This window comes from Pseudopodoces humilis, chromosome 6 (assembly GCF_049639895.1).
Source record: "Pseudopodoces humilis isolate 2021_Gansu_Grassland_sample_001 chromosome 6, ASM4963989v1, whole genome shotgun sequence".
Taxonomy (NCBI): Eukaryota; Metazoa; Chordata; class Aves; order Passeriformes; family Paridae; genus Pseudopodoces; species Pseudopodoces humilis.
In genome coordinates, this window is record NC_142205.1 from 41,175,363 (window position 1) to 41,188,950 (window position 13,588).

At 41.5% G+C, this 13,588-nt stretch overlaps 1 protein-coding gene across 1 annotated transcript in view; it reads left to right on the plus strand.

Annotated features, from left to right (window-relative positions):
* The first annotated feature begins 2,346 nt into the window (after nt 1-2,346).
* PDGFC (platelet derived growth factor C) overlaps nt 2,347-13,588 on the plus strand; it is a 121,775-nt gene continuing 110,533 nt past the window's right edge. The window contains exon 1 of the mRNA XM_005517579.3: nt 2,347-2,862. Coding sequence (XP_005517636.1) covers nt 2,745-2,862 — 118 coding nt within the window. The 5' untranslated portion in view covers nt 2,347-2,744. The remainder of the gene's footprint in view (nt 2,863-13,588) is intronic.

Sequence of the window (13,588 nt, forward strand, 5' to 3'; positions counted from 1 at the left end):
AAAATATACCCTGACCTTTAATTACAATAGGTTTAGAATGGAAGCTTCCTCCCTAGGCACTGTTATTCCATATTCATCCACTATGTGGGTTCTTGCATTTTCCTTTGAAAAGCCTGAGCCAGGACCACAGAACTGTAGAATCATTGAGGTTGGAAAAGACCAAGATGACCAGGTACAACCACAAACCCAGCACTGCCAAGACCACCACTAAACCATGTTCCTATGTGACATATCTACATATCTTTTAAACACCTCTAGGAGTCATGATCACCATTTCCCCAGGCAGCTTGTTCCAATGCGTCACAACCCTTTCTGTGAAGACGTTTTCCTTAATATCCAATCTAAACCTCCCCTGACCTAACCTGAGGCTGTTTCATCTTGTTCTGTTGCTTATTAGTTGGGAGAAGAGAGCAACCCCTACCTTGTTGCGGCCTCCTTTTCAGGCAGCTGAAGAGAGCAATAGAGTCTCTCCCCTGAGGCTCCTTTTCTCCAGGCTAAACAACCCTAGATCTTGTAGTCACTCCTCATAAGGCTTGTGTTCCAGATCCTTCACCAGCTCCATTGCCCTTCTCCAGGCATGCCCCAGCACCTCCAGATGAAACCCTGGTCTGATGCAGCCTAGATTTTTCAATGGATAGTTTATTTTTCATGTACTCGGTGTAAGACATTAGGTCCATGATTTTCAGAGTGACCTTGCCATCAGTACTCCAAAATACAAAGAATCCCACAAAATCTGCAGGCAATGAAGGTTAAGCTACAGTGTAATACTTCATTTATTTGATTAAAAAAAACCCAAAACACTGCTTGTAATCATCAGGGTAGGAGACTTGGAAAGTTGTACATGTTATTTTTATTTCCATTTAAAAATAACAACAGTTAAGCCAAAAAAATTATAAGGATAACAATAACAAAAGTAACTACATAGTCTGCTTCGCGCAGTACATTTCTGTCTTCATGCTCTCTAAGTGAAGGGTTGCTATTTACGGTATGCTCCAAGTCTGCTTTTCAGAAGACAGCCCAGCTTGGCTGGACAGCTTTCAGTTGCTACTGGAAATATGTCACTTATTAGGAACAGAGGGGTTGTTTATCACTGTCTCAAGGGTTACTCTGGCTGAGGCAAAGAAACAGCTCAGTTATATAATGGAAAGAGCTAGGTCAAAGGATAAGAAATTTATTTAGTACGTGCTTGAGACTCTGGCAACGCAGACTCAGTTTCTCTCTTGTACGTCTTGCACGTATCATGGCTATATAGACCCCCCAAAAATATTTAAGGCTGTATGGGTCCCCCATCCAGCCCTGAAACAACTTTAGAACTTTGGGGGCTGAAGTTAAAAATTTAAGAAACCCTCCCAAAACTTCTCAATCAAGACAAAGAGATTTGTCCTTATTGCTTCCTCTGCCTTCCTGGTATCCAGTTAGTGTTTGGCCTCGTTACCCAGATCCACCACACAGCCACAGTTCAAGTCCACTAGCAAGCTAAAAATGACATCTCTAGCAAAGATCTACATGGGTGCTGAATATCATCAGTCCTTTTAGTCCTCACCAGCATCAATGGGGGAATAATCCTTGGCATAATCTCAGTTCTGGTTTCTGGTGAAACAGCAAAAAGGAGCCCAATCCTATCTGCTTTACCTCACCTCGTATTGGAACAAATTGGACACTTACAAAGAGTTGAGCCTACGTTTTCATCTGCTTATGTAACTATTAGACGTCCCAGTTCAGGGTAACCAAAACAACTTCTAGTACAAAAAAACCCAAACCAAACAAACCCAAACAAGCAAAGAAAAAACAAAAAATATTCAGAGAGTTTTTAAAACCTCTCAGTGTTTTAAAAACTACAATTTTTAAGGGCATCCTTTAGATGAAACGTTTACCCAAGCATCAAGTTTTCAAGCACAAACCCAATTACCATCATAACAACCCAGTAAACAAATAGTGGTAATTCAGCACCTCGCCCTAATTACCAAATACACAAACCGACTGCGGACCGCGGTGACCTCGGGTCCTCCTCGGGGGACGGCGGAGGGAGCCGTGGGGCCAGACGGTGCTGGGGGAGCCCGCCCCGGTTCCCTTCCCAGCACCTGTTGCGCCGCCACTTGGCCGCAGGAGAGGGGCAGCAGCGGGGGCCGCCCGCCAGCCTCCTTCTTCCCCCCGACGACTTCCCGGGGCGTAAACGGCCGCGCCAGGTGCCGCCCTCGCCGTGATGGGACGGCGGGCGTGGGAGGGAGGGGGGAGCCGGCAGGCAGGGCCCGGGCTGGCAGCGCGGCCGGCGAGCTGCGGGCGAGGGAAGCGCTGGTGTGTGAGCGCGGGCTGCCCGCCCCCCCCCCCCCCCGCTCCGCCTGACAGGTGCGCGCTGCTCCGCGCCGGCACAGCGGCCCCGCGCCAGCCCCGGCTCCTCCGACCCCCGCCCGCCACGGCCACGGATTGTTTAGTCCTTGGGAAGCTGGTCTAGGTCCAGATTTTCCTCTGATCCTTTTTCTTTTTTTTTTAAGAGAGAGAGAGAGAGGGAAAAAAAAAAGAAGCTAAAGGAAAACAAAACTTGGAGACACAGAAAAGGGCTCTAGGAAAAAGTTTTGGATGGGATTATGTGGAAACTACCCTGCAATTCTCCGCTGCCAGAGCAGGCTCAGTGCTGCCTTCTCCCCAGCGGCGCAGCCCGCGCCGGGCGCTGCTGAGAGACGCCCGGGCCTCGGTGCCGCGCCGCCAGTGCCTGCTGTGCCGGAGCCCCTCGCCCCGCCGGCCCAATGCTCCTCCTCGGGCTGCTCCTGCTGACAGCTGCCCTGGCCGGCCGGAGGCAGGGGGCCGTCGCCGAGTCCGATCTCAGCAGCAAGTTCGCCTTCTCCGGCGCCAAAGAGCAGAACGGTAAGGAGCCGCAGCGCCCGCCGCTGCGCAGCCCGGGGCAGGGCGGGGGCGGGCGCCCGGCCGGCGCGGAGCGGAGCTCTCGGCTCCTCTCCTCTCCTCTCGCTCCTCTCCTCCCGCCGCGGGTGGTGGGCGCGGGGGCAGCGCGGCTCTGCCCGCCGGCTCCGGGTAAAAGGGCAGCAGCGGCTCGGCGGCCGCGGGGGGAGCCCGGCGGCTCCACTTCTGCGGTACTTGAGGTGCAAAATGTGTCCCCTTCCCGTCCGCCGCCTCGCCCTGCTAAAACAAACAAACAAACAAACCAGAGAACAACCTAAACCCGACAGGGATCCCGCACCTTTGTACCCTAAAATGCTTCGCTCTCGGGGGGTGGGTTTTTGTGTCTGTGCGTGAATGAGTGGTATTTTGTACGGGCTGGAAACGAGCTAATCCTGCATAGGAAATGAGAATTACTTTCAACTTTCAAGTGTACCTGAAATGTTTAGAAAACTCTCAAATGCAAGTTCCCCTGGGCTGGGGCTGCGCAGAGCTGGAGAAAGACTCCTTTCATACAGCAAGGGCAGCTTCGGGGTGTGTAATTTGCTTAGCCTCTGAACTCCATATGATTTACATTATTCAGATTTTTAAGCGCCTTTCCTCTTGATCTGCTATTATGAAGTCATTTTAAAGAATACTTTACAAACTGTAATGTTATATACTGCATGAAACCACACTTACTGTAGAATATCTAAAATTAATGCTGTTAGCATGCATTCGTGGAAGCCCTGGTGTTTAATGTATGGGGCAGGGGGGTGTGTTTGAAAAACTTAGTACTTAGCATGTCAGCTAGAACAAGCTTTCTCCCTGGGCACAAACCAACACAAAAGGCCAAGCTGGGAGCTCTCAAAACTCTCTGAACTGTAATGAAATAAAGCAGAAACTCAGATTCGAGGCTAATTCAATTCTCTCAACTTTGAACTTGGGACTCCCCAGATAAAAGTATTCTACGTCATATCTTCTAATAGAAAGCAAAGTTTCAGAGACCTCTGCTAGTGCTCTGTGAGTGGGTAGAATATGCAGTGGACTAATAAATTTAAAAGGGGGAGATTAATACTGCTGTGGCCTGTTAATGTGATGATATATGGCACCTGCAGACTGCTGGAGCTGCTGATCAAAGAGCAGCATGGGGATCAATCTCTAATCAGAGCAACTGTGAAGGGCCAGAGGAAAGTGATCAAAAGACTTGGAGACCATGCTATTCTGACAGGAAACCAATCAGACTTTGTGCACAGTACAGGAAATTATCTGCTCTGTGTGAGAAATCACTCACTTTCTACCCCTTCCCATCCTACCTGGTGTTTAGAGGCTTTAGGGCACCAGTTTGTGACAAAATGGGCTTGGCAATTATATATTGAGATGTCTTATGCTGTTATGCTGCCTTCTCTCAATGCATGGTGTGCATATGGAGCTTATCAACACACAGATTATTGTCATTGCTTTGCTTTAACTTTGTCAGGACTGGAAAGTAAGCTGCTATGCTGTCAGTCTCCTCTAAAAGGTTTGTTCCAGGATAATGCAGCTGGGCCCTGAAAGGCCTCCAGGGTGCAACAATGGGAGCACAATGGTGTAAAAGGTAGATCATACAGCATGGAAGCAAAACTAGCGTAAATAGGTGTAAGTATAGGTGACAGTGCAAACTAGATTCTGTTCACATATATCAGAAATGCAGCTGCCTTAGGTCAGGCTTCAAATGGTTTGTAATGAAATTTGGCATGCTCTAAGATACAGTCACTACATCTTAGAACAAATGCAAAGCCAGGAGAAATTTTATTTAAAAAATAGCTCTGAAACTATTGTGTAGTAGTTAGTGCAGGTTCCTCTTGTAGCTTACTTTATGTTTGCTTTATAGTTGTTCAATTGCAAAATTTACTTATAAAAATTAGCACAAGTTTAAGTATAGCTAAGTACCAACCTCTGACTTTTCTTAACTGATTTTAATTATTTGGGGGATCAGTAACACTAGTCAAACCAGTTCTTACTTGATTTAATTAGAGTGATTTTTACACTGTGCTGCAATCTAAAGATTGTACAGCTTTTAGCTAGAGGCAGGTTAAAACTCCCCGGAGTATGAGAATGAGATATTGCTGTTCATGTGCCAAATAATCTCTGGTCAGGAGAGAGAGGGAGATTTTTTACTCACGCAGTCTACAAATAAAAATTCTGTCCTCAACTTGTAAAACTGCTAAGTGGCCAAGAAGTTTTGCAGTAGAATGGATTACAGTGTTACTCAGCTGCACGCACGGGTGCTATAGCTATTGCTTCAAGGTGATGCTGAAGATGCCTGTGACCGGTTATTAATTCAGTGGGACTACTTGTGTTTCAAAGGGTAAGCGCATGCTTAAGGATTAACTAATATTCACTTATTTAATAACTGAATGATATTAACTTCAGAATTACAATTTGACTTGATTTATTTGCTAATTGTTTGCATAACAAGCTCTCTTGTTTTGGCTGCACAGTGAATATTATTTTAGGTGGTAATTTCCTAGTGAAAATGTATTTTTGCAGTTGTAAATTAAATATGTTAGAACACAGTGTTTTGGTGGTACCTCCTGTAAATTCAGTGTGTTGGTTGTTGTGGGGCCAGCGTAGCTCCATTTGAAACCACTTAAAACTATCACCATGTTTTTATTTGCCTGCCCTCTGTTATAGTGAGATTTTCTTTATGAACTGGTTTTATGTCATTCTGCTTGACAGGAAGGGGTTTTATGTGATTTCTATGAAAAAAATCCTATTTATATTTAATGCTTTTATTTTATTCCACTTAGTAAATAATCATCTGGAGGATCAAAGAAGTTTATGCAGCAGTTTTCTGGAAAGTAAAGTAGTAGTAAATAGTGCATGTAGTGAGGCTCCCATTTATCTAGGTGGATTTCATTTATACAATTCTTTGTCAGGTTATGCTTTGAAGGATTTTTCATACTTAGGTGGGTTTATCATTTCTCCTATGGTTCTTTGATATATTTACTACCATTTTTCCATATTGAAGCAAGGAGTGAAAAAAAAATTGAATGCTCAATTTCTATTAAATCACAAAACTGAATGAATTTATATTGAATTTGATTAATTAGATGGTTCACTTCTACTTTCTTGCTTCATTTCTATCTACTTTTGACTGCATTTTTTGACATAGTGTCTTCATGCCGTTTCTGTAGCTTCAGAAATGTCTGAGGGAGCTATTGGTAGGTTGAGTACTGTGAATGACTTAATTCTAGTGACTCAACTCTGGTAGTCTTGAGTGCACCTGCTTATGTGGTGTTATGAGCTTAATCTGGATTTGGTTACAACATGGGATGGCAGGAGAATCTAAGATCTATTTTCTTGGCTGCCTTAGAACAGGATGCAGTAAATGTTTAAAGTAATTTTTGCTAAGCTATCAGCTGTTACATTTTCTATGAGAAATACGAGTGTATCTATAGAACATAATGCAAAAACTACTCTTGGAAGCCAGGAGCAATGCTGTGTACAGTTTATGTGGTGTGCACGTTTCAAGTGTAGTACTGAATGACTTCAGAAGGCTGAGAACCTTAGGTCAGTTAGAAAATCACCAGGACCAACTAAAAAGACTCATTTTCCAGTAGTCAGTTTCAAGTGAATTAATGAACTGCAGTAAATAGAGTTGCTGAAGTAAATCTTAGAAAACTGAAGCTCTTACTTGATTTCTGTCAATTCTGCAGCACAGGTATTGTGTCAGTCATGATCTGTCTTTTCACAGATCTGAAAAGGAATTAGCTTGGTTTTCTTCTTCCTCCACATGAATAGAAACTCCTAATAATAAGTTTCACTAACTGAACACTTCATAATCTATTTCTTAAATCTTCTGGAATGGCAAAGATTTATGTAGCTTAAAACAACCAAACACATAAATGTGTCCTTGAGAGAGAGCTTGAGACTTGCATATTTCAGGCCATCCTTGGGAAAAGTTGGTGGATGCAGCTGGAACTGAGTGAGTAGCTGAAGTGCCAGAGGAAGATTGTCTCATCACCTCAAAGTGTGTGTGGCCTGCCACACCCACATAGAGGATTCCCTGATTTGTGTGTCTCCAAAGAGAGCTCCCAGTTACTTCAGGGAGAGGAACAGCATCACAACAGAGTTTCTGATTAAGTTCCTTTAATTTGGGCTGAACATCAGAAAAATGTGTGGATGTCCAAGTGATGCAGCACATGGAATCCTTACAGACAGGCATGTCAGTGCTTTTGCTTGAAGGCAATCATTTGACTGCAAAATTATCTCTTATAACTGAAGATACTTTATCGTGGTGTGTTGCCACTTCCACTGGCTCACGTTGAATTGCAGAGTGCCAGCACAATCCAATGACCACTGCTGGGTAGCAGAAACTGTCTTAGTTTTGAGAAGATAAGGAAGTATAATAGGTAAGTTTTGTGACCTAAAGGGAAACTTGATAGTGATGCAATTTTTCTCAAGTTAAATCTATTTCTGCCTAGTCCAAGGCTTGCTTTGAAATGTTTTATAGCTGTTTTCCTGGGAAGTGATGAGTTACAGCACATCCTCTTTTGACTTTAAGCAGAAGATTGTAACAAATTAGAGAAGCAGTTCAACACTACAATAAATTTCAGAGGAAGAAATTTTTTTTTTCATGTGTTTGTAGTTGACTTCTGGCATATTGTTTGTCATTCAGCATAGTGATGCATGGGACTTCTCCTTAGTCCTGTTGCTTCTCTCAGTTTCTTCTGTTAGGTGAAATAAGGGTTTTAAAAGCACAGAACTTTTACTTCCTCTCCCAAATATGCAGTCATTCCAACCTGTCCATGCATTTTTTTAGGGTTGGAATGGAATTTAGTGTAAAATGGAATTTAGTTTAAAATGGGATCTTGAATGGAATTTAGTGTAAAATCTTATTTTTGCATTAACTAGTTCTTATTAAGTTTGCAGATTGGACTTCAGAGCTTTATGTCGTGTTGTGTGGGGGGTGTTTAGTTTGTCTGTCAGTCAGAGTTTTATAATGGAGAAGAAACATGAGGCATACTTTGAGTCAGGGACAGCTATATTGCCAAAGAGCTTATGTTGAACTTTGTCTTCACATAAACATAATGTCTTTTATATCTTTCAATTTTATCCAAACCCTTTGAGTCTTAATTATTACATAGGCAACATGTAATAGCAGCATACTGGTTTACATCATATGGCAGTGGTTGTGCATTATAGAAGTGGTTTGGGGGGTTTCTGTCTCTGTTGGATGGTTGCTGCTTTTGCTTTTTGCTGTGTCTGGCAGTTCCTGATTGCTAGAAAGAGGATGTGCTGAGCAAGCCCACTTCCCTTATCGGGAAATGAGCCTCCTCAGTTGCTTTATAGATAGCTCTTGGCTTTACCAGAGAGCCATGCCTTTGCTTTTTAGTCACAAAGTGCATGCCATGGGAAATACACTTCTTGGTGTGTAAGCATCTTAAGAATTGGCCTTTACAGATATAGCCCTTTAGCAGAAACCAGTGCGACTTAGAAAAAGTTACTGGAACAGAAAGGAAGTAGGGCTTAAACATAGAAACATAGTTGTTTTAGTAGCACTTAAGTGTCTGTATGTGTGCTTTGTTGTTTTAGTGTTTCTGAGAAATTAATTGCATGTTAAAACCGACCCAGCCCTGCCATTCCCTTTTGGGGAGAATTTTTTCAGCTTGTGTTTGAATGTGAAATGCTTTTATTCCAGTAGGTAAGTGAAAATTCATAATGTGTTATTGTGAAGCTGAAGTATAAATGCGTGTTTTGAAGGGGCTTTCTTAGACTGTAGGGTGCTATTTTAAGGTGACCATGCCTGGAAAATTTGTTCCTAGCTCCATCCATAGACATCCTAGTCTTAAGGTTCATCTGTCTTCTGATCACCTCTTCTTGACATCATTCCACTGAGATTTTTTCAAACAAATCTTTAGTGTTACATTGGTCTATTTGTGTTTAATTTCATGATTCTACAGCATGCTAAGCAGTCTTATGTGTGAAGGCACCTCATCTTTACAAAGTGTGTGTACATGAACACATTTCACTACATTTCTGTAACTTAATCAGTTTCCACAGCATTTGGCTGGCTGGGTGACAAAAGGCAGGACTCTGGATGCTCTGGGAGAAAGTCTTACACACAGACAGTATAAGAAGTACTAAAAACTAGTGTAAACAAAAGAGAGAGCCTACCTAATTCCTTGATCTCCAGCAAGCCATCTGTGTTAGGGTTTGCAAGTACTGGTTATTATTCTGAGCTTAATTAGTTCTCTTCCAACTATTGCATCTTTGTTGAGTGTGCCCTCAGTTTTGGACTTTGGTGTTCACCTTGTGTAGGCATGACCTTATGTTTGCCCTGGTCTTGGAACCTGCTTGGCTTCTTGCCACTGTGGAACTCGCAAGTCCTGAGTCCACCCCAAGCCATTGCAATGTGCTTTCACCTTTGCTGACCAGACTCTCATGTGAGCTGGCTGCAGCTGAAGTTAAAAGAACTCCTCAGCTGTTTAGCTTAGTCTGTTTGAGCCACTGGATCATTATTTCACTGTGTGGTTATTCTCATTCTTGTGAGCTAATTTAAGACTATGCATGTTAACTCTGCAGTGAGGATCTTCACAGTGATGGTTGCTGCTTTTGTTTTCGGAATATTATTTTCTTTCTGCCATTTTTTTATGCAGATGTTTGGAGCTGGTGAAAGAGGATATGAATTAATCTAATACAATACAAGCAGAAGGAGAAATGAAATAAGAAAATTTCCCATGAAGTGGCGTCCTTTTACACTGGCGAATATAAGAATTGCAAGGGAATAATCAATAACACTTTTTTTCCCTGCAGCAATGTGCCTATTAGTGAATTAATCCTCATTAATTATTTATTAAACTTGACATTTTGTGGTAAATTCAAGGTATCATTTTCAACATGGACATTTTAAGGAGATTCTTCTAGGCTAAAGGTCACCTCGGTTCCTACCTCCCTGAAAGCCCAAAACACTGAAATTTCTCCTTGAGTTAGTTAAGACTGGTTATTAGCTGCATTAAAACAGCATGAAGGCATGGCTCAGTTTGATCACTGTTGTGCTGATTTCTCCACATGAAGGGGAGGGTACAACTGATCCTGAATAAAGCTTGGTAAAGGGAGGCAGGCTGGGGCTTTCCTTTGGTCATGCACTTTGCCAGCATTGTGGCTGGAATTAAAAATCTTTGGTTTTAATTTTTTAGGGCTTGGTTTTCTAGATGAACAATGCTTTTGGTTGGGTACCTATCCTAATATGTTCCCTATGATACTACAGCACTACTAAAGGAAAGCGGGGGGGGGTCTTCCTAACTTCAGTAAATGTCTGGCATAGCCAGTGATAATTTTGAGTGCTGGATCACTTACCACCCTTATGTGAATTTCTTGAAACCTTAACCTGTCTCTGAAGAGCAAAGAATGTCTTGGGAAGAAGAAACAATGCTGCTTGTGTTTTCTGTACATTTAATTCCTTTTTACATTGCTGCTGCTGTAGTATTCTTATTATGAATTGGCAATAAATCATGTAAGAAGGTGGGGGGGGCAAGGAATTAGATGGTGCAGTTAATTAGGGAATTGGTCCTGTAATCTGATAAATGGGCTTCAAACTAGGTTCAGGCAGTAAAAGATAAAGGAGTGGTGCCCTTTTTGTAGTTTCAATATTCTACGCCTTTAAACCATTATTCAGTTTGGCACATATCAGCAAAGTTATAAGTTTTTGTGTGTAAAATACCAGGGAGTGTCATGTTTGAGGAGTAGTTTATACTGGAAAAATGATTTTGGAAATGCTCTTAGCACACCTTCCCTGTTAATCTGTAGCTCCTAATTTCTCTATACCTTTTTTTCAGCATTATTTGTTTAAAAGCACATGAAGTGAGAGAGTGACTTTGCTGGAAGAAGTACTTATTTCTGAACTAATGCACGATATCACTTTTGTTTCAATTGTGATCTTGAATTATAGTCTTTTTCACATGGCTTAGTTGTCCAGTCTCTTACTAAACTGTTATCTAGGCAGCTTCATTGGATGAGCTATTGTATGAAAGCAGCTAGAATATCTAAGTTTGATTATTATTATTTTCTATTTTATTACTTTTTCTCTGCCAGTGTTATTCTCTCTGCAACCATCCAACTGTGCTCACCTTTGTTCCAAACAATCCAAGGCATTAGTCCTAGAGGCTCCAAGTTCCTCCTTGGATTGACAAGGAAACCAGCACTCATTTTATGCAGTAGGTAAACATTAAAAAAGACATGTGGCCCAGGAAATTCTTTTGCTGTGTGTGAAGGTATGGCATTTCCAATCTGAAAGTGTTCTGACTATTTCACCGGTAGTGGGGAGTTATATGAGGCCACTTCCATCTGCAGAGAATCTGTTTCGCTTGCTTGTGGTTCTGGGGCTCATTCAAATGCTCTAAAACAAAATAAAAGGAATGGATGTAATAACTTCTTTATGGAAAAGTCATAAAAATCTACAGGGCCATGTAAACAAATTGGGTCATTTACAAGATGTTTAACTGATGGATATTCAGTCCAAATTCAAAGGTGTGGATTAGGTTTTTACAGTCATCTTGACTGTATTTTGCCCTCAACAAGATTTTCTTCCTCTGCCAGGAATGCCTTTGACACTACAGATGACAAATTTTCAGAAAAAGTGTTTTTGAACATTTCAGTGCATTCAAAGTAAAACCAAGATGCAGGAGAACAATTCAGTACTATGATTTGTTATTTTTCTATGTGAATGAGGAGCCTTTCTTCATCTTCATGGTTACACTGTGACGCCATAGTGGAACTTTGTAGTATTCCCAGGGAAAATCAACTAAAAGAGTTTCTCTTCTGGATTCAAACATGCCTGAACCAATTAAAAAACAAATGTTTTGGCCCTCTGCTCTGTCAGTATTAATAGGTTTGCACAGAACAGCAGTGACTGTGATCCAAACTATGCTGTGTTAGTCACAGAAATGTGTGTTGTATCTCATTGAAGCACTGAACATCATATCTATGGTGTGTCGCCTCACAAGGCCCTCCCGACTCACTTCATCACTTGTTGGAGAGGAGTGAAAAATATGATACCGAAGATTTCTGAATGTTAAGATGCATTCTGTGGGTCGTTTATTTGCTTTGATATAAATATAAGCCTAAGGATAGACGATTTTCTCATGTTTGGGGGAGGGATATTGGTGTTAGCTACTATGGGGTCCTTCCTTTCTCATGAGATATGCTTGCTTTCTTACTACCAAAGCAACTTCAGTTGCCTTTCATAACTCTTCATGCACTAAAATCTGCATATTGTTTCAGAGAGAAAATAATTTTGCTAAGCACGAGTTTGGAGTTAGAAGTGATTAACTGTACATGGGTGAAGCTCTGTATTTGTATGTACAGTGCTAAGTAAAGAACTGTTGAGGTATCTCTTAGATGCTTGATAATGTGCCTGTGGAACTAGCAGTTGTTACCTGGAAAGTGTATATCTGTGCAGCATTTGAAGAAGTTCTTCAGAAAGGGATTTGAATGAATGTTGCATCAGTGTCAAGTGTAAAAGGTTTGTATGTATATTGGTGCCAATTTGCATTTCAAAAATAATTTTTGGGGAAGTGTTCTATCTTAATATTTCAAGACTTCCATGTCTTACTACTTAGTTGGTCTGTTGTTACACAGGGAGGTTCATACCTGCCAAAATTTCTTTTGCATGTGAAATTATAGTGGATCTGAAAGCGAGGTGAAACTTCTTAATTGTCAGCTAACAAGTAATGGTTCCAAAACAAACATTATCTCTATAAAAGGAGATTAAACTGTTGGATATGACCTTGTCTAGCATTTTAAAATATGGCTAAAGATTCTTGATGGCCTTGCTTTCTTTGTGTCATTCAAAACTCGCAGGCCCAAGGTGTGCTGCATATTTTTAGGCAGACTGGAGCCTTTAAATACTCAAAAAATTCTGCTGAGCACTCACTATATTTCTCACAGTACTTTTTGTTATGAGAAGTCACAAAGTACTTGCCTGTAGTGCTAATGCAGCCTTGTAGTTACTCCTTTTGAAATGCAGATTGAATTTGTGATAGCTGAGTCTTTCACCAGTCCTTACCTATCTGCCTAAGAGCCTTTAGAAAGATTGGCATAAGATCCTGAGAACAGCCATTTTTTTTGTTTCTTCCTTGGGAATCTTTATTCTGTACCTGTTCCCAGTACCTGCAAGAACTGGTATGTGTGTATGGAAATGGGTGTCCCAGGCTGAGCCCAAACAGTATGGGCATAAAGTTTGAGTTCAATAATTTTCATTTGAAGAGAGACCACTGAGATTGTTTCTGATATTGCCTAACACCTCAAGAATGCCACACCTTGGCAGAGTATGACAATAAAGAGAGCTCTGTTGCTTAAATACCTGCCTGATTTGCAAAATTTTCATAGTGCTTGTGGGGAAAAAGATGGTTTTGTATAGTTGTCAGGTAGAAAGATAAATATGTTTCTAAAGCATGTGCAGGCCTTATCAGCAAGAATCTTACAAAACTCTGGTTGGCCTCATTTGTCAAGATGCATCTGGAGGTTGGTGTAGTGGTAATACTCAAGGAAGTAGCAGAGAAATGTTTCCAAATTGTTATTGCTTTTATCGTAGTTACATTACCAAAATTTGGACCCAGTTAGACTTTCTCACTGGGGAAAGAAATTACAATGTGCTAGTAGTATATGTAACACTTACCATTGAGTTTATAAGATTTTTAGCTTCTCCTTGAGTTTAAGTTTGGGGATCTAT